Below are 21,451 nucleotides of genomic sequence, written 5' to 3'. Positions count from 1 at the left end.
AACCAATCCAGCAAGCTCACATACATACATACATACATATATATATATATATATATATTCCAAGAGAGCCATATCACTAACAAAGTAACCAAAAGTTTCAAAGTGGTAACATATTCAAATATATTCTATACCAAAAAGAATACTTATTAACTAACTAAGGTCTAATTGCAAAAATCCTTCGCATTGATCCTCGATATCCAAAAAGTTCTCATGTTCTGCTAGTCTAGCTCCTAGCTCATCTGAAAAATATATACAAAGTGTGAGCACAAAATTCCAAAGTGAAATGAACTATCATTAACTAAAAATATAATTTAAATGAACAAAGATAATACTAGCATACCCAAGTCCGTCATTTAATTCACCAACAACATGATATACATTATACACAAATAATTACTAAATTGATTCTTAAGCTATCAATTATATTTATAACCATATAATAATAGTAGAGTTAACCATTAACTAAGCACCACTTAAACATTCATACACTGACTATATCCAGCTCGAGCAAACAATACAGCTTTCACAGAACAACTTCAGACAACCTCAACAATTAACACATCTATAGCAGTCAGATTAGGGAAACAATATACAGTACAATCAATCAATATAACCGTAGAGTTGCATTTCCTTGTGACAATTTAAGACGATACCGTAACCTCGCACTTCTTACTCACATCATCCTCAACTCTCAATACCAATATCTCATAAGCGGGGGCCGCCTATTAACCTCGGCGATAAGAGTTGACCAAAATTTATATTCCGTCAGGTTTAGCGGCCGATCAGACCCCTATTTCTATTCCGTCGGGTCCAGCTGCCGATCTGGCCCCTATTTACATTCTGTCGAGTCCAGCGGCGCGATCGGGCCCCTATTTATATTCCGTCAGCCACGTCCAGCGGCCGATCGGATCCCTATTTATATTTCGTCGAGTCCAGCGGCCGATCTGGCCCATTTTATAAATCGCTGGGTCTAGCAGTCCCATGGCTAGAGTCAAACAACAAGACAAACCTAATCAATTGCAACCATGCCATCTCATCTCATATATCCATACCAAATTCTTATTCCCAAATTATCACAATATTTCATTTAATAATACTCCATATAATTTGTATTCATATAATATATATATATACTATATATATATATCATTTCATAATATATATATAGTTCTCACTGAACTCGCCAAAATTATTTCACTGAGTCCAACCCTTTCGGTGTATGATTTTGATCTCCTCCATCGCCTATCATTTGAAGCACAAAACTAAATTATGAACAACATAATAATATGACCATGCATATCGATGTTGGTGGGTTTCCCTCCTAATAGGAAAAACCACACTAATACTTCCATAATCAACCCCATCTCTATTTATCCTATATTACCCATCCGCCCCTATCAACGTGTAACTTAATCACTATAACTTAATCATGTAACTAACACCATTAATAACATCATTACCTACCTTTAGATCTTTCTAGAATCACCACGTAATGATTTTTGACCTCCACACTCTGCTAAAGCAATTAAATGGAGAAAAGTATGCATTTCAGTTATTAACAAGATACTTAAATTAATAAAAGAATTGATTTCAGCAGTGGAACTCCATGAAAACAAATATCTTCTCAACTCGTCTAAGAAAAAAAATATAGCCATAGGGTCGCATTACTTGCGACAATTAAGATGATATTGTAACCCCGCACTTCTTACTCATATCATCCTCAACTTCCAATGCCAATATCTCATAAGCGGAGGCTGCCTATTAACCTCTGGCGAAAATAATTGATCACTATTTATATTCCGCCGGGTTTAGCGGCCGATCAGGCCTCCATTTATATTTCGTTGGTTCAAGTGGCTAATTGGGCCCCTATTTATATTCCGCCAGATTCAGCGGCCAATAGGGCTCCTATTTGTATTTCGTCGGGTCCAGCGGTCAATTTGGCCCATTATTAATCCGTCGGGTTCAGAGGTCTCATGGCTATAGTGAAACAACAACACAAACCTAATCAATTACAACCATGCCATCTCGCTTCTTATATCCATACCAAATTCTTATTCCCAAATTATCACAATATTTCCTTTATTAATACTCCGTATAATTTGTGTTCATATAATATATATATATATATATCATTTCACAGAGGAATAGAGTAATCACCGAACTGCCAAAATTATTTCACTGAATCAAAGCCTTTTGGGTGTATGATTTTGATCTCCTCCATCGCCTATCATTTGAAGTATAAAATAAATTATGAACATCATAATAATATGACCATGCATATCGATGCTGGTAGGTTTCCCTCTGATAGGAAAAACCACATTGATACTTACATAATCAATCCCATCTATATTTTATCCTCTATTACCCATCCGCCCCTATCAATGTGTAACTTAATCACTATAACTTAATCATGTAACACCATTGATTTACATCATTACGTAGATCTTTCTAGAATCACCACTTAATGATTTTTAACCTCCACACTCTGCTTAAGCAATTAAATGGAGAAAAGTATGCATTTCAGTTATTAACAAGATACTTAAATTAATAAAGAATTGATTTCAACAGTGAAACTCCATGAAAACAAACAGCTCGTCCAAGAAAAACAAGCTCAAAAGTAAAAGAAGCTCAATCAATTTAAACTCAATATCTCCTTTCATCCCTCTTGGGGTATCCACATGCTCTCATTAACCAATATATCTCCTCACCCACCACAACATTTATAATAATTTATACATGTCAATCACTCCATTTACTTTCACATATATAACGTAAATCATATCAACTTGAAAGCAAAACTCTCATAAATTATAGAAAGTAGAACTTATAAAAATAAAATTCAAGTAATTCACAAACTCAATAGAACTTATAAAAATAAAATTCAAGTAATTCACAAACTCATGTAAAGAATGATATGCTTAGGTAATTCAATTCCAAACAAAGCTGAAACGGAACAAAAACGTACCTTAGAGTCTTCAATACAAACATACAAGTGCATTTACATATTGACTCTTATGCGTCTTGAACCCTGACCAAGAGCACTCGACCATCAATAAACTAATTCATACATATGTTAATAAAAAACAACCATACAAACTCAATCCTCCATTGACCCTTATGAAGCATAATACATAAAATACATTCATATAAATTATCAAGGCAAAAATCTCATTAAATATTCGAGGAACATATAGAATGACATTCCAATAAATGATCAAGCTTATTATAAAGTATGGTATGCCCAGACAACTCAATTCATCCAAATAGTCCAATCAAACAACCATCTTGACTCACTTTGACAAACTCTTATCGACTTTAGACAAACAAAGATAGTGAGCATAGGCAAGTTCATTTAACAAAGTAAATATTAACAAACCAATTCAGATCATGATATGCATAAACAATTATTAACCTCAATATGTAGATGTACTTAATCAACATTCTTAGCAAGCACACACTTTGATTCAAACAAGTAAGTTTTGATCAGCCATTAATGCAAAAAGATTAATCAAAGTATCATCCTTAACAATCACGAAGACATAAACTTCTTCACTACTAGTGAAATTCCCATAGATTGAACCTTACTATTACAACCGACGACTTCCTCAACCTAACTACCCAATCGATAAACCAGACCTTATACTAAGCTTAAGTGGGCGGAATAAGTATAGATGTTCATGTAAACTTAAGAAATAACATGGCAAAGCCATAATTAATCAATTCGCAGCAAATCCACTTTACTATCAAATTAATTGAACCCTAGGCTGAGCTAGGATGAAAGAAGAATAGCTTAATCGACACCTAATCATAGCGAATAAGAATGTCTAGGTAAGGATAATCAACTTACAACGAAATCCACATCAATAGTCGAAACCCCAACCGAGCTAGAATGAAGGAAAACCGGCTCAATCCGCATCTAAACTAATGAATAGAATCGTCTAAGGTAAGGAGAATAAATTTACTTCAAGAACCTAAGCCTAACCTTCCTCCTCTTCTTCCTCCATTCGGTTTCTTCCCCTCAACCTATCCTTCCTCTTCTTCTTCCCCACTGAGTTTGCTCAGCTCGGTCCTCTTTCTCTCTCTCTCTCTCTCTTGTCCCTCTGCTCTTCGATCCCCCCCCAGTTGAAACAGAACAAAGAAGAAAGAAAAAGAAGAAAAGGAAAGAAACAAGTGAAATGAAAAGTGGATGGCAGTGGAAAAGGGGGTAAACGTGGAGCCCATGCAACCATTTCATTTTTTTTGGTTAATTCTCCAGCCACATAAAAGTATTGTGTGTGTATATATATATATATATAAGCATATGTAAGTATATGCATAGGTATGCATGTTTGAAAAATGCCGACTCTTACAATCTCTCCCACTAATTAAAAATTTCGTCATCGTAATTTATTTGAGAACTAGAAAAGATTATTAAGGTTCATAGCACCTTTAGGTCCCCAAGTAGCCTTTGTACTAATTCCTCTATAGCATCATGCTTCAGCTGCCACTCTGATAAGTCAAATGATCTGAAGTTAGGAGCATACCAAAAACAATACACAAGGCATAATGAATATGCCCCACAGAGACAATTCTTTGCACTTTCCTATGGAAATTCTTCTCTTGTTTTTCAGAATACCAACTGCCATGTAGCGGAAGTAGCCTTGATCTAGTATAAGCTTAATATAAATTTCCAACATTGAAAATTTGTCAGTCTCAATCTGATAGCTTTTCCAATGGAATAATTGTCCATGCCAAAGTAGGTTGTTGATAACAATAATTTAGAATACTAGAAGCCCATGTTGAACTCATATGATGATGCCAGATAAAAAAAAACATGAAGCTAAGCAATAATAGAATCCCGAGATCAATGATGAAAACCAAGTAAGATCCTGTTCATAAGCAGAGCAACATTTCTCTTGAACATGTCAGATCATTCCCACAGCAATATAAATCCTGACTGGTTGCAAATATAAATGAGAAAATAATCTGGAATCACCATTTGCCAAAACTGGAGAAGACAGGATGGCATACAACATTGAATAATTGATACTCCAGGAAATACCCCAATGAAATAAATCTGACATATATGCTCAAAAGTTGCAGGAACTTCTTGAAAGAATACCTCTGAACCTGATCTGGTAAAGAATCCTTGTGAAATCATATCTGCATAGCTGAGATGCATCTCAACTTTGATACTTAACTCAATTCAATACGTGTTTGGAGCTCGAATAATTGATTCGAACACTGATTCCGTGAGAAACTTAACCGATGAGGAACCTGAGGTGCTTCCCTCTACCCAAATCTTAATAGTATTATAATAATTATGTAGATTGATTTCGAAAAGTATACTTAAGTTCCAAGCTTTTTTTAACCATGCACAAAGAAATTAATGAATATCAACCTCTGAAAAATCTTACTAACATATCAGTAAAATATTAAAAGTTTATCATAATTAAATCGAGCAAATAAGGCCGAAACTGATCGAATAAACTAACATTGCAACCAAACAAGGAAATCACAATTAAAGTTCAGCCACATCTGCTTCCAATTCAGTTCACCTTTTTCTAAAGCTTCAATTTAGATCTTGCCTTTCACTTTCCAGTTTGGTAATCCACTAAATCAGTCCGTGAACAAGTCCTTTTCTTACCTAGCCCAGAAAGGTGAAATTCTAACGGATTAACCATCTACTTTCCATTTGCTCATTACCATTGAATTCACAAGGAATACCCATTCAAACACAAGAAGAAATCAAGTCATTAGCACATACACAACACTTCCATAACAAACTGATTTTAAGCTCAAATTACTGTTTAGGTCATTCTCCAAATTTCCTCCTCCAATAATTTTCCCAAACAATCAACATAAACCACATAACCTACACTTTCTATTTATGTAAATTTCAACAAACACACATAAGCCCATACTTATTTCATTTTATTTATCAACAAAAAAACTATTGTATATATATATATATATTCTCTAAAAAAGTTCATAGACATAACTTATAATAACAAACTATAATAATAATAATAATAATAATAATAATAATAATGCATTAAATCTTTTATTTTCATCAAACCTCCATAAAGGTTTTGAAGAAATATAAAATATAAATAACTATCTATAAAGACCAATCTTAAAAACCTTAGGGAGAGTAACTTGCACCTTTTACTCTCACATTATTTACCTCTTCATAAACTAATGTATCCTTTTTAAAATTATTATACTGTGCAATTAGGAAGGGCAAGTTGCATGCTTGCCACGTAAATGTGGAAGAAAAATAGAGATTGTTTTCCAAAAAGGACAAAAAAAAGAAGAAAAAACACAACAAACTTAGTTACAAGAAGGTAACACTTCTGCAATCAAATCCGACAAAATGGAAGACAAAAATAAATCCAACACTAATCATTCTTCTCACTCCACCAAAAAAGAAACTTTTGATCTAGAAAGGAGGAAAAAGTTGCAGAAAGGCTGCTTCACATTTATTATTCTGCTGCACTTCCCGACATTACTCTGTCCGTATATCTTGTCGACGGCTATAGATAACACTGCAACCAACAATGTGTCGAACCTGAGAAGCTGAAGAAGGGAGGTTCAGAGACTTACCAATTCTGCCTACACTGACGAAATACGACTGGAGGACACTCTGGCAGTTTACCTACATGACCGTAATCTCCTGCATAATTTTTACATACATTTGAAAATGCTTTTTTTTTTGGGGGGCTAGAAGCATTTGGAGGTGGTATCTTGAATTTTGCTTTCACTAACATAGATATGCAAGTCATGCCCATAACATGTACATTGTAACTCACCGTTTCTATTTGCCTTCAGGTCATCTTTTGTCACGACCTGAAAATTTCGTCAGAGTTTTCCCTATATTAACTTGATATCCATTATCACATACACTAGTCACAAAAAAACCGAATTTTCATCAACTCCCAAAAATATAAAACCAATCTAGTAAGCTCTAATATGTATATACGTCTCAAAAGAGAGTAATTTTCTTTCATCAATAAATCACTAAACCAAACTAAACAAAAATTTCAGGTCATAGCATATTCAAATACATTATATACAAAAAGAATACTTATCAAATAATTAAGGTTCTTACCTAGTTCTCCAAATTGATCCCAGATATCAAAAGAGTTCTCATGTGCTTCTAATCTAGCTCCTAGCTCATTTGAAAAACATATGCAGAGTATGAACTGTATCTCAGTGAGTACTATATTCCAAAGTAAAATGAATAATTGTTAAATAAATATTTAATTGCAAACAACCAAATATTCAAATAAATAATACAATCACATCCAATCCAATTATCAGCACACATGCACGGTATATATATGAATACAAACTATAAAAATAATTATATCCAATACAGTAACTAAATTTAAGTTCTACTAACAAATACACACAATTCTTCCAACCATTTATTTAATATCCAATACCACATAAACATCAAATATCCATCTATTAGCATTCCATAAAAACTCACAACACAATCACCTGATAAATGAAACTCTGGCAATAATACAACTATCACAGAACATCTTTAGACAATTTCAACAATCATCGCATCTCCAACAATCTCAACAATGATCACATCTCCAACAAACATACCAAACAAATAACATACAACACAACCAATCAATATAGTCAGAGGGTTGCATTTCCTCGCAACGAAGTTATGATGGTACCGTGACCCCGCACATCTCATTCATATCATCCTCAACTCCCAATATCCATGTCTCATAAGCGGGGGCCGCCTATTAACCTCTGGCGGTAAGAGTTGACCACGATTTATATTTCGCCAGGTCTCGCGGCCGATCGGGCCTCTTTTTCTATTCCGCCGGGTCCAGCCGCCGTTCAGGCCCCTATTTATATTCCGCCAGGTCCAGCGGCCGATCTGGCCCATATTTATATTCCGCCTGAATCAGCGGCCGATCAGGCCCCTATTTATATTCTGCCGGGTCCAGCGGCCGATCTGACCCATATTTATATCCCGCCTGGTCCAACGGCCGATCATGCCCCTATTTATATTCTGCTGGGTCCAGCGGACGATCTAGCCCATATTTATATTCTGCCTGGTCCAGCGGCTGATCATGCCCCTATTTATATTCTGATGGGTCTAGCGGCCGATCTGGCCCATATTTTATTACGTCGGGTCCAGCGGCCAATCTGGCCCATTTTATAATATGCCGAGTCCAGCGATCCTATGGCTATATTTAAAAAATAAAAGTATAATCAATTGCAACCATGCCATCTCTCCTCATATATCATCATACACAAGTACAATCTCAATTACAGTACAATGGCAACAAGTTATCATCACAATCACACTGCATAACCCAAATTAAAATGAAACATAAAAGGCAACGTCTCTCAAATCAATTCACACAATATAGCGAGACCAATTTTTTAATCTCTAACTATCACAATATTCTTCTTTAATAATTTATATAACTATAATATATCATTTTACAAGGGAATAGAGTACTCACATAATATATATATATATATATAAATCATTTCACAATGGAATGAAGTACTCACCTAACACCAAAAATGATTCACCAAACTTGACCTTCGGAGTACACAATCAATGTCCTCAGCTCCTATCAATCATAAGCATAGTTCAGAAAATAACTTATATCTCATAAATCATCTTCTCCACTGATCCTCGTACCAAATCACACCTCTCTTCATCAAAGAAACATAGACCAGATTCAGCTAACCGGCCACTTAAAGCAAATCAACATATATCATGATATAAATAAATAACTTCACTCCATGTGTGGATGTATGCAATCCACGTCACTTGTTAACACACATTTGACTCAACTAAGCAAGATTTAACCAGCTAAAGATGTAAAATATTAATCCCAAACGTTCGTAAAATAACATCTCTAACTTGAGAAGACATAAATCGACTTAACAAACACCAACTTTAGATATGACCAGCAAGGAAGATCGAGCTAAAAGAACATGGAAGTGGTCAGTGTTACTCGAGGAAAGAGAATTCAATAAACCTGCACATTATGGAAAATATGATAATTAATATTGGTATTTTAGAAAAATCCCCAAAAATTACCTAAAATAGTAAATTCAGACACGAATCTATACGAATAGAAATCACTGCAATCCGATGTATGAGCTAGCCCGACGAGCATCCCGAAGTTGCTGGTGCGGGCCGATGCATAACAGTCCCGGGCTGTGCAATTTCGGGGGTTCGATTCTCTCTCTATAAAACTCAGAATACCACAATCTTGGAGTCTCTTAGTGTGGGCTATGTTTTAGAAACAAACGACATGGCAAAACATGAAGAAATCAGTTCAAAATGCAGGTCGAAGTTGACGTTTCGTTTTGATTTTCAGAAATTTGAATTCACGACAACTTTCAAATCATATAACGAAATCCAATTCCGTAAAAAGCCACACCATTAGAATGACCAGAGGAGCCTGGCCATATCAATTTTTGTGAACTAATAACATCATATCATTCAGCCCCATTCCCCAACCTCAAATCATCCAAACCAATCTAAATTACCCTCGAATTACACTAAGAACCATCTAACCAATCAACTCAGCACTCCAACATGATTTTCAGTCATCAAAACCAAACAAAACATCTCCAAAGCAATAGGGCCAACATCCCGTGACAGCCCACGAGTTAAAAGTCTAAATTAGGGGTAAGAAATGTCACCGATTCCTCTCTTTCGGGGAGAGCTCTGCTGCTGGTCGGAGGAAGAGCAGGGAGCTGAAATTGGTAGACACTCGAACCAAAGAGCAAGGTCGGGCTCCTCCTTGCTATCTCGACACTTCTTTCTCTCCCTGTCTCTCTCTAGTGTGCTCTGTTTTGTTTTGTTTTTTTTTTTTCTCCCTTGTTTTTCCCTCCAGTGAAACCGAACAGAGAAGGAAGAAAAAGAATAAATGATGGATACTACGGCGGTGGAAGCTTGGGGGAGAAATGAGGGCCACGTGGGGTCCCTTGCTTCCCCTTTTTTTTCCCACTAACCTGAATATAGTATATATATATAAATATATGAGCATATGAGTTTATGTATGCCATTTCAAATAAGAATGTCAGCTCTCAGATCTTTCTATGCAGGTGGGTAAAGATCGAACTCTTTTTTCTTTCGCAGAATTTCCTGAAACTATAGGTTGTAACTTCAATATCTTTCTCAGCAGAGGCAAGTAATGTAAGTGATAACTTAGTCTATTTGTTTTTTAACTTTCGCTATGTGGGATTAAAGTTCTTTTGCTCTACTTATCCAGAAAAGTTCCTCTGTTCTGCAGAATATATAGACCTTCAATTGTTAATCTGTTCTCCAAAGAGAGACACGTAAGTAATGTATAATATGTGAATTGGACTTGCTTCAACTTATCTTTCTAGGCAGATTATATGATTGACGTTCTTTCATTCTACAGAAATTCCAGAAACTTCAATTCCTTCCTGCAAACTTTTCTGAAACTAACTGGGTCATGTAAGTTATATGTTATTCAAATTGTAACTTTAACTTTATTTGCTTTTCTTGAGACAAGCAGCTACTGCCCGCAACGATTAAAAGCAAAAAATTGTGAATTCTGAGCAACTTTCTCTGGACCTCTGCATATTGTCTATCACCAGCGATCCAAAATGCTCAAAGAAACTGAAGTAATTAGTGAAGATAACTCTAAAACTGAGGGTAAGACTTACCAGTTAGTTCTTCACTTCTGTAATTTCATCACAGAGCAGTGCACTGCCTGATTATCTCAAAAGACTAATGTTTTTCTCAGGAGAATCTTTTTTACCCCCGGAGTTGTACCACAGAGCCTCGCAACAGAAGACAAAGGTAGAGAATCAGGGTGAAAAAGACAATACGTAGAGAATCAGCTCGAAAGAGACCTTTCACCAAGTTTTTTCCTATTCATTCATTTTATCATACGACAATGTTGCCATGGATATTCTTGGCGGTTAGTTTACTTCAGAGGAATTATGTCCTTTTCTAAATATTAGAGAGCTACAATTTACACTTCAACACTATTCTTGAATTTTAGTGATTCCAGTGGTAGAGAACATGGAAAAAACTAGGGGGGTTGAGTGGGGAGATATCATGGTTGCCTTAATAAATAGTAAGCCTTTGAATCTTTAAGAGAAAAATCAGTAGTTCAAATAAAAGGAAACAAAAAGTGCAAAAAAAGGTCTTTACAGAGAACTGAACCTTATGGCTTTAACTTAAAAGGTAGGAAAAATCACGGAAGTGTTAAAGGGGGAAAAAAAATTAAATAATAATAACAAGAAAAAACTGAAATATATACTGACAATTTTTTTTTATCTAATTATTCTACCATATGTGTCATAAAGAAATAACATCAGGATTGACCTCAAAAGGATCCTAAATAAGGTTGCCTCTGAGCTGAAATTGCTGATACTACTATACGCCACTGATGTCAAATCACAATATACATATTAATTTACTTTTTCTTTTCTTTTTCTCTGATTCTTGTAACATGTGGAATGGGGGAAGGCTCCAAATCTCATGGGGAGGCAACTAGGAGAAGTGCATAGATTAAACAAGAAAACTGATCTTTACAGATTATAGAGACAGCAAAATGGAACGCATCGCATGGAAGGCTCGACTGAACTGACATTATAACAGACAATAAGCCTCTGAATTTGTAGAATCATCAACAGGAGACCTACAGAAATGCAGGGAAGAAGGAGAAAATTAGCATTTAAGTAATGGAACTCCAAGTTTTAATAATTAATAAATAGAGAAAAAGGAAAATAAAGTTCAAAAAAATCTAATTACGTAAAAGGACACTGACTTTTATTGAGATTTTTAGTTCTAGCACGACATTTTCGAAATAACACGGAAAGACCTTTTCGAAATAGCACGGAAAGACACGGCCTTTTATTTTAGTCTCAAATCTAGTACGCTGTTAAATAAATGAAAGGCAGTGCCTTTCCGTGCTATTTTAAAAAGGTCGTGTTAGAATTAAAAATCTGAGTAAATGTCGTGTCTTTTTATATAATTTGTCCAAAAAAACAAATGGTTAGGTGCCCGGCCCGGTAGATAAGCTTATATATATGGGCCTAGCATAATAGTAACGCCCGTGCATGCACGGGAAATCGTGCTAATATATATATATATATATATATAAAGTAGTAGGAGGCAAAAGAAAAAACAAAACGCAGTTTATCTGAAAAGGAAAAAAATTATCAAATGCAATAGTAGGAAGGTCGGATGGGTTCAATTGGGGGCACATGCATCCTCTAGGCCATAGCAGGTTGCGAGGCACCAGCCCGTTAAACCGCCTGCACTGGTGAAACCAGCCAGCGCTACCCCGCTGAGGTTGGGGTCGGGCTGGCCCGTACGGAGCCTCACAGTCGGCATTGGCCCTGAGGGCTGAGCGGACCCATTTAGTTGGTTCCAACACTTTAATGCCCCCACGCCACATTGGGTCACAGGTCCACGTCACTAGACCCGGCGCTTGATGCTGCCACGTGTTGCTTTATTAAGCAGCATAAAGGACAAGAAACCTCCGATGTGGGATTCTGCTCCTCATAATGATCATAGACGGTGGGCCAAGAAGAAAGCCCAAATAGTTTCCACTAAAAGTAATTCCCTGAGGCTCACTGATTTAAGTAATTCTTTGGGGTAATTACGTGCTGCAGAAATTCTCGGTATCCTCTGGACAGTCATCAAAGGAGGCGGAAATGTCTAGAGTAATGTCACATCTTTCTTTCTTTCCTTCCTCTAGATATAAACTAAACACGTGATGACATTGCCTCTCTTAAACTCCTACAATAACTTTTTTTTCCTATCCAAACTCCAGTGTGATGAATCGCGATGATTGAGCAAGCATGCTCTGATATATGCCTCAGCAACTAACAGGTTCTAGTGACTTTTACAATCGAAACTAATACAGGAGAATCCGTTTATTGCTTTCTTGTACCCTCTCACTTATTATTATGATGTGGTCCGAAGATTTGATTAGTACAATACATTGGTAATCCTTTGATTGAATATGGAAAACTGTGAATAGAACTTATTGCATGTCAGCAAGCTAAATGGTTCAGTAGATTAAAAGATGAGACATTCTTTTAGTGAGTTAACACTGACAAGGCCTTTTTCCTCTCTTTATGCAATATCTAGGGGGACGTGATCGTACTGACTGATCAAGGTAAGACTGCTGATTGCTCAAATCGGTTATGCGATTTACCTGATGAGGTTCTTATTCAGATCCTATCTTTACTCCCGCTGAAGGATGCGGCGAGGACGAGTGTGTTATCTAAAAGGTGGGAACAGCTGTGGGCCTTGGTTCCTGATCTTCACTTCGAAAATTCTGACTTATCTAAGAGGCCGCTCTTCTCGGACCTTGTAGGAAGAGCATGTGCTCTTCGCGGCGGATAGCTATAAGAACATTTTCTCTCTCATGTGAGGTAGAAGGAGCTGAATCCCGCATCAAGGAATTGATCGCATCTGTTGTAACATGTGGGGTACAGGATCTCTCTCTGCTCCTCACTGGAGCTACACTGCCTTCCTCCATATTTACGTGTGCAACCTTAGAAAAGCTTCGGGTGCAATCATGCTGCTTCCTCAAACTGCCTCCTTTAATCTGTCTTTCGAAACTCAAGGTGTTGATTCTTTCAGGGATCATATTTGAGGATAGCGACACGATGGAGGAGTTGTTTTCCAGTTCGTTACTTGAAACGTTAGAAATTGGTGATTGCAATTGGGTGAAATTCCAAAGCATACACATTTCTGCCCCCAAGCTTCGACATTTATATATCAAAATGTATTCTCACAGCTCATATAACTGCATCCTACACATCAATGGACCTTGTCTTAAATCCTTCCACCATCATGATGTTCTCGTCAAGGAGTACTGCATATTGGGAGTCATCACAGAGCTAGTTGAGGACAAGCTACTACTGAGTTTTAGAAGCGTCGCAGATAGAGAAGTAGCCCAGGGTAACAAGCTCCTGCGGGTCTTCTCTAATGTGAAGGAATTAACTCTATCTTATCCGATTCCAGAGGCAAGCTCCTTTTCGTACATTTTCCCTCTCTAGCTGTGATCTTATGTTGTTTCTATCTCCAAGGTTTACCTTTTTGCTCCATCCTTAGGACCACGCTACAAGAAATGAGCTTCCTCTGTTCAGTAATATGATCAAGTTCACATCGGATTGGATAAATTCTACAACTGTTAAGGGCCTTTGGGTGATACTGAGAAGATCTCCTCATCTTCGAACCCTCTACTTCAAACTGTTAATGTACTTTCTTGACCTACTCAAGAATTTGCTTTAAGATAGTGGTCATAAATGGTTTCTTTATCATGACAACTAGGGATTCAAGTACTATTGGGAAAATGGGAGAGAAGAGTTGCTGCACCAAGGGCCTTCGTGTTTCTCACAGAGCTCACAAAGATATATATAAATTTTCGCAATGGGATAGATGGTCCAAAAGAGCTTTACATGGTTGGGGTTTTCCTTGAGAAGGCTGTGGCTTTGAGAGACATGGTTATCCAATTTCCCGAGGACTATATGGACAAGGAGAATCTGCTGCAGGGTTTACGTAAGTTTCCCAAGGGATCGAAGGAATGTCGAATTTCATAGCAACCACAATCTAGGAGTTGAGATTGGAAACCTTGGAGGATTACTTTAGGCCATCATAATATAGTGAAGCATGAGTCGAAGGGGCAATTCAACTTCTATCGGTACTTTTGTTCAACTTCTATTGGTACTTTTGTTAGGTATCATTTTGTTTAGTTATATACTTTGCAAGTTTGACGTGATTTTGTCCTTCGAGGCACAACAGAGGAAATATGCAATCTAGAATCCTTTGTCTAGAAGCGGTTCTTGTACTAAACTAAGTATTGGAAAAAAAAACTGGCTAATTCTTAGGAGCTTATATGAATGAATTCTTATGAATATTTTCACACCGCAATGTCTATAGATCTCACATGTACTTGTGAAAAGTAATAATCGATAGCATTGTGCATAATAAATTGTAATCACCAGGGTTCCATTTGTTTTGGGTAAATCACTTTCTCGAGAAATATCAGGAAAAACAATCATTCACAGGGGAATCGATCACCAGAAACGTAGTTTCAGCTTTATGTGTTTAGAATAACATCAGAAAAATTAATTTTATCTGTTTGCTTAACAAGCAGAAACGGTTAGCTTTTGAGACCCCAGCAATGATTTGCTAAGTGAAACTTCAAGTTATTCATCCAAAAAGAAAAAAATCATCAAAAAAAGTAAAGCTGCAAGTTCCCTATGAAGCAATCGGATGGCTACAAGATAGCAGTTTTCACGTCAAAGGACTTAAGAAACAAGTCCAAACAACAAATGGTTCTAATCTCAGCCAGATCGATACCATTAGACGTCGGCACGCTCTAGGGTTCATAAAGGGCATCGCCTTTGTCTTTCAAATGCGTCACTTCTTCATGGGTCACCGAAAGGATCTTCGTAGTCACTTCATTGGGATGGGAATTCTAAACTGGCACAAACAGTCCACACAAGCTCACGACATAACCCCGCATTAAGCTGCACAACACTCTTGGAAAATTTCGATTCAACGAATGCGAGTGAAAAAGAGAATGATGTCTAAGCTGAAAGCTTGCATATGTCATGCTTCTGGTCCTCGTGGCTGCCTAACGGCCAGGCTCTGAAGCCCAGACCCGCCATCCCACTGGCTGAATCAGGGGCAAGATGTGTCCTCCCTTTAGGGCAATGCAACACGGGGGGACTCGGACTGCTGCAAGGAAAGAAAACGTACCCAGTCTACAAGTGCTCGCTGAGAGTCTCAAGTATCACCAAGGCTACTCTAACCATAACAGTTTTGAGAAGGGCAGGAACAGGGAGGCCCGTCAAAGTGCGATAACCAGTAAACTCTAATGTCATCCTGATTGGGGTTCTGTCATCAAGGTGATGCAATTCAACCACAGAAGCAGATGCCATAGGAAGGAACATTACCAGAAACGAGAATGGAAGGAGTGTGACGGCTGTGGTGGTGGATAAATGTGATTCCACCATGGGATGCGACAGTGACCATGACTATTAGCCTCTATGTGCTAACAACATCACCGATGCATCCCGTGCTATGTGGAATGCAGCACCAGCCAGGGATGGGGGTCAGTGCTCATCTGAAGGCCAGCTCAGACTCAGAGCTACCATTCATACACCAAGGGATGCGATGACGACCGCGATTATCAACCCCCATGTTGTTTTGTGATAACAACATTGTCAATCCATCACGGGCGGTGTGAGAAGCCTCGGGGGTCCCAGGGACAGTGGCAAATGGGGTTGGATGGAGATTATTTTGTCTGATGTTTAGTGTTGAGTTGCCTGATGCTGGTAAAGGCTGTTGGATGGTTTCGATTTCCTGTTTCAATATAGAATAAAACAGAATTTCCAAAAAAGTTGGTTGATAGACGGTATTCATATAAAGATGCTATTTCCTTTTTGCCTTAAACCTAGCATAAGTCTAACCGACGATCCCCTCGAAAGAATCCATTGAAACTGGAATATAAAAATAAAGGACAAAAAAACGATTTTTTTAACAGTTTGGGGAGTGGAAACTAACTTCCCTTTTGGTTCTCCTGGAAAACGACGTTTCTATGAATATGTATTGTAGTAATAAGTCCATCCAAATTGTATCAAACTTGCGATATTGTTCTGTTCTTTTCATTTTCAGTTGAATAAGCTACGACTTTTCTGCAAGCAGCCATCAATCTTTGTTATCTGAGAAACCGAGTCCACCACGCAGCTATTGATGACAAAGAATCAAGGTTTTCAGGCCACAAGATCCTCCCAAGTTCATTGCAACATGACAGAGAAAGCAACAAATTAAAATCCAAAAGCGTACGACAAACGTGAGAGATCCACCAATGATGTGCTTAGTGAAGCTGCAAATTTCCGTTAAGGCAATCAAATCAATACAATACAAGACAACAGTCTTCACATTAAAGGACTTAAAGTCCAAACAAGAGGTCATTCTCATATCGTCAGACAGTGGCATGCAAAGGGCATTGCCTTTTCAACTGTTTCAGTTCGCTATTGTTGAACATTGTTCTGCCAAATAATGCTACCTTGGGTCACTGACAACATGGTAATAGTCAATTCTCTGTTTGGAATGGGAGTCCTAATCTGGCACAGCATTATCAAACCATCCTTATAAATACACCACACAACCCGGCATCTCAATGCACCACAGACTTGGAAAGTTGGCTCAACAAATCCAAGTGAAAAAGAAAATGAAGAGTCTAAGCTCAAAACTTCTGTATGTCATGCTTCTCATCCTTGTGGCTACCCAGTGGCCTGGCTCTGAAGCTCAGAGCTGCCGTCCTAGTGGCCAAATCAGGGGCAAGAAGCCTCCTCCAGGGCAATGCAACACGGGGAACGACTCGGATTGCTGCAAGGAAGGGAAAATGTACCCAGTCTACAAGTGCTCGCCAACAGTCTCGGGCAACACCAAGGCCACTCTAACCATCAACAGCTTTGAGAAGCGCAAGGACGGGGGAGGCCCGTCAGAATGCGATAACCAGTACCACTCTGATGACGTTCCGATTGTGGCTCTGTCAACGGGGTGGTTCAACCACAGAAGCAGGTGCCATCGTAACATTACCATAAATGGGAATGGGAGGAGCGTGATGGCTATGGTGGTGGATGAATGTGATTCCACCATGGGATGTGATGATGACCACGACTATCAGCCTCCATGTGCTAACAATATCGTCGATGCATCTCGCGCTGTGTGGGTTGAAAAGGCAATGCCCTTTGCATGCCACTGTCTGACGATATGAGAATGACCTCTTTTTGGACTTTAAGTCCTTTAATGTGAAGACTGTTGTCTTGTATTGTATTGATTTGATTGCCTTAACGGAAATTTGCAGCTTCACTAAGCACATCATTGGTGGATCTCTCACGTTTGTCGTACGCTTTTGGATTTTAATTTGTTGCTTTCTCTGTCATGTTGCAATGAACTTGGGAGGATCTTGTGGCCTGAAAACCTTGTTTCTTTGTCATCAATAGCTGCATGGTGGACTCGGTTCTCAGATAACAAAGATTGATGGCTGCTTGCAGAAAAGTCGTAGCTTATTCAACTGAAAATGAAAAGAACAGAACAATATCGCAAGTTTGATACAATTTGGATGGACTTATTACTACAATACAAATTCATGGAAACGTCGTTTTCAGTTCGCTATTGTTGAACACTGTTCTGCCAAATAATGCTACCTTGGGTCACTGACAACATGGTAATAGTCAATTCTCTGTTTGGAATGGGAGTCCTAATCTGGCACAGCATTATCAAACCATCCTTATAAATACACCACACAACCCGGCATCTCGATGCACCACAGACTTGGAAAGTTGGCTCAACAAATCAGAGTGAAAAAGAAAATGAAGAGTCTAAGCTCAAAACTTCTGTATGTCATGCTTCTCATCCTTGTGGCTGCCCAGTGGCCTGGCTCTGAAGCTCAGAGCTGCCGTCCTAGTGGCCAAATCAGGGGCAAGAAGCCTCCTCCAGGGCAATGCAACACGGGGAACGACTCGGATTGCTGCAAGGAAGGGAAAATGTACCCAGTCTACAAGTGCTCGCCAACAGTCTCGGGCAACACCAAGGCCACTCTAACCATCAACAGCTTTGAGAAGGGCAAGGACGGGGGAGGCCCGTCAGAATGCGATAACCAGTACCACTCTGATGACGTTCCGATTGTGGCTCTGTCAACGGGGTGGTTCAACCACAGAAGCAGGTGCCATCGTAACATTACCATAAATGGGAATGGGAGGAGCGTGTCGGCTATGGTGGTGGATGAATGTGATTCCACCATGGGATGTGATGACGACCACGACTATCAGCCTCCATGCGCTAACAATATCGTCGATGCATCTCGCGCTGTGTGGGCAGCCCTGGGAGTTCCCCAGGATAGCGATGACTGGGGGTGGATGGACATTACCTGGTTGGACGCTTGAACCTTTGTCTAGTATGTATACAGTTTCCAGTGTGGTTCATTCATCTATGTGATGAGGTGTGTATCTACGATATTGATATTGTGTGGACTTGTAAAGTATGTACGATATGTAATCATCAACCCTTATCTCCGTTTCTACAAAATATGATGCATTTCATACTGTTACGATCAATTTGATATTATTGTTAAACGGAGAAATCTATGATCTCCTTTCACCTCCAAGGTTCTTTGTTGTCATTTGCTTGATGAGATGAGGAATCAAGACAAGAGGAAAGGTCAATCCCATCGAAGATTTCAACTTTCTGTTTGCCCTTTTTTCAAAGTTTGAAGTTAAGAATAACTTTATCATGGTCACAGACTGTTGAGCTATCCCATTTAAAACTAGGGATCCGGCGTCCGAATATCAGGTGGTGCACACTAAACGAAAAATGGAGAACTAATGACCAATTTCAATGACCAGAGACCAACTTTCAAAGGTATTACCTAAAGTAAGTTGTAAACTTACGTGTTGAACGAAATTTATTTTCAATTTTTTTTAAGTTCTCGAAAGTCGTATAATTTATGGTTCCTTTTTTTTTTAAGTGCAACACTAGATATTCGGAAGCTCAATTGGCTAAGAATAATTGTTGTTTTGAACTAGGTTGGCCCACTGAGAAGTAAAACTCTCTCAATCGTGAATTTTTTCCATTCCGAAAACTCAAATTCAAGGCCTTACTTAAAGGATAGAGGTGCTAAACCACATCAAGTCAGCTCACATTGGTTCAAGTTATGTTTTGATTTGATTAAAATTTTATATTTATTTAAGAAATTTATAATACCCCAAACTACTACAATTTCGATTAATAAATGCACTTCCAATAAAATAAAGATTAAATTAGGCCATCGTAATATATTGACTCGTAAAACGAAGGGGCAATTCAACTTCTATCGTTCTTTTGTTCGGTGTCTCTTTGTTTAGTTATATACTTTGCATTTCTCATATTTTTACCTCAATACAGCAAGAAGAAGAAACAGAGGAAGAAGAAGCTGCGCCATGGGTGAAAGTCTAATGATATGTATCAAGAAATGTATATATTGATAGAAATGCAGCCTGCTCGCGTTCACACTGCTTGCGCAAGTGGGCCAGTGCTTCCCCTTCCGCAATCTCCATTTTCATTACCTCTCTATAACACAGGAACAGGAAGAAATTTCCCATATTAAACGGAAACAATGTCCCTCACACTCTGTCTGACACTCTGTCTCTCTTCTCTATCAAGTCTCATCCTCTTCTCCCGTTTCCGGTCTCATCCATCCATCCCTCTCCTCCCTCCGCCTCTCCTTAAAACCCTGAACTTGTTCTCCTAGATACTCATCTGACAGACATTGCCAGAAGAGGAAGAAATAATTTATGTACACAGGAAGATGGAGAAATTCCCATGTAACCCAAAATAGAAAATTAGCTCAATGCGAGGGGACGACATGAGGAGAAAACACAATCCACAACAGAGATTTGAACAGAGAAACGCTTTCTGCATCTCCAAAACGAATGAAAGCAGAGGGAAATTATCGTTTGCACGGACTGGGCATTGGTGACGCTCCAATCTGGCAGACGAAAAGAGAGAGTTTGATGATCGAAAGAAGAAGCATCCCGAGAGAGCGGAGATGAGCAGACAGACGGTCTCTGTTTGGGCAACGACACAGAGAGAGAGGGGGAGATGAGGAGAGAGTCTCTCTTTAGTTTCTCACAGGTTTATTTTTCTCTCTGTTTTTTCTTTTTGAGTAAATAGGGAGCTGGGCCTTGGCATCACCTTGTTATTCTTGAGATGACATGTAGCACAGCCTCATTAAACCTGCATTTTTGTTTTGCTATTATATACTATTATATATGGATATATAGATTCCTCTCCAACCACACTTGATAAATGAATCAATTCTAACGCAGCTTGCAGATAATAGCTTCAAGGCTTCTTCCTCTCCATCTCTTGACAACATAATCCATCTCCTCAAATCAGTCACCTATCACTTTGTTTAACAACAATTTACACTGAACTTGCTACCATATCTGCTTTGTGACTGGACAGGAGAAGAACAAGTGGTCTCTCGTCTCAGCACCTGCATAATAGAACTCACAGGGTCTGAACTAATGGAGCCCCAATGACCAACCTAGCCTTAGCTGCTAATCTGTCTCTGATAGCCAACCAAACAACAAAGGCTACTCTCGGAATATGCTTGTAAACTACACTAACTTATCCCAAACAACATTTGGCTTCTTTACCCGAAAATTCTCCCAAGCTTTGGTAATAGAAAAATCAGTTTTCACTGCAAGAATTTCGAGTAAAGGAAATTTTGTGACAGAAAGATTCCATCACAAACTGTGACGGATCGGTGATGGAACCTTGACGGAAGAGCATGGACTTTCATTTTTCCAAAAGAGTTACAGATTTGTGATGGGCATTCCGATGCTGACCTTTTCCATCACAGATCCATCACATAATTGAAGACTAGTTTGGCGTGAATTTTATTATAAGCGGCTA

General features: G+C 38.4%; 2 protein-coding genes across 2 annotated transcripts; both read left to right on the top strand.

The window, feature by feature from the left end:
• The first annotated feature begins 17,194 nt into the window (after positions 1 to 17,194).
• LOC116189887 (kiwellin-1-like) lies at positions 17,195 to 17,967 on the top strand. Its single transcript, XM_031519627.1, has one exon. It carries the CDS (start codon positions 17,220 to 17,222, stop codon positions 17,766 to 17,768), a length of 549 nt encoding a protein of 182 aa, XP_031375487.1. The 5' UTR covers positions 17,195 to 17,219; the 3' UTR covers positions 17,769 to 17,967.
• A 366-nt stretch (positions 17,968 to 18,333) lies between these two features.
• Positions 18,334 to 19,153, top strand: LOC116189886 (kiwellin-1-like). Its single transcript, XM_031519625.1, has one exon. It carries the CDS (start codon positions 18,367 to 18,369, stop codon positions 18,937 to 18,939), a length of 573 nt encoding a protein of 190 aa, XP_031375485.1. The 5' UTR covers positions 18,334 to 18,366; the 3' UTR covers positions 18,940 to 19,153.
• The last annotated feature ends 2,298 nt before the right edge of the window (positions 19,154 to 21,451 follow it).

Source organism: Punica granatum, unplaced genomic scaffold (genome assembly GCF_007655135.1).
Source record: "Punica granatum isolate Tunisia-2019 unplaced genomic scaffold, ASM765513v2 Contig00047, whole genome shotgun sequence".
Taxonomy (NCBI): domain Eukaryota; kingdom Viridiplantae; phylum Streptophyta; class Magnoliopsida; order Myrtales; family Lythraceae; genus Punica; species Punica granatum.
This window is presented reverse-complemented; position numbering and strand designations above follow the sequence as displayed.

Excerpts from the sequence above, each read along its gene's own strand:
- LOC116189887 (XM_031519627.1), top strand. The coding sequence starts at position 17,220 with ATGAAGAGTCTAAGCTCAAAACTTCTGTATGTCATGCTTCTCATCCTT.
- LOC116189886 (XM_031519625.1), top strand. The coding sequence starts at position 18,367 with ATGAAGAGTCTAAGCTCAAAACTTCTGTATGTCATGCTTCTCATCCTT.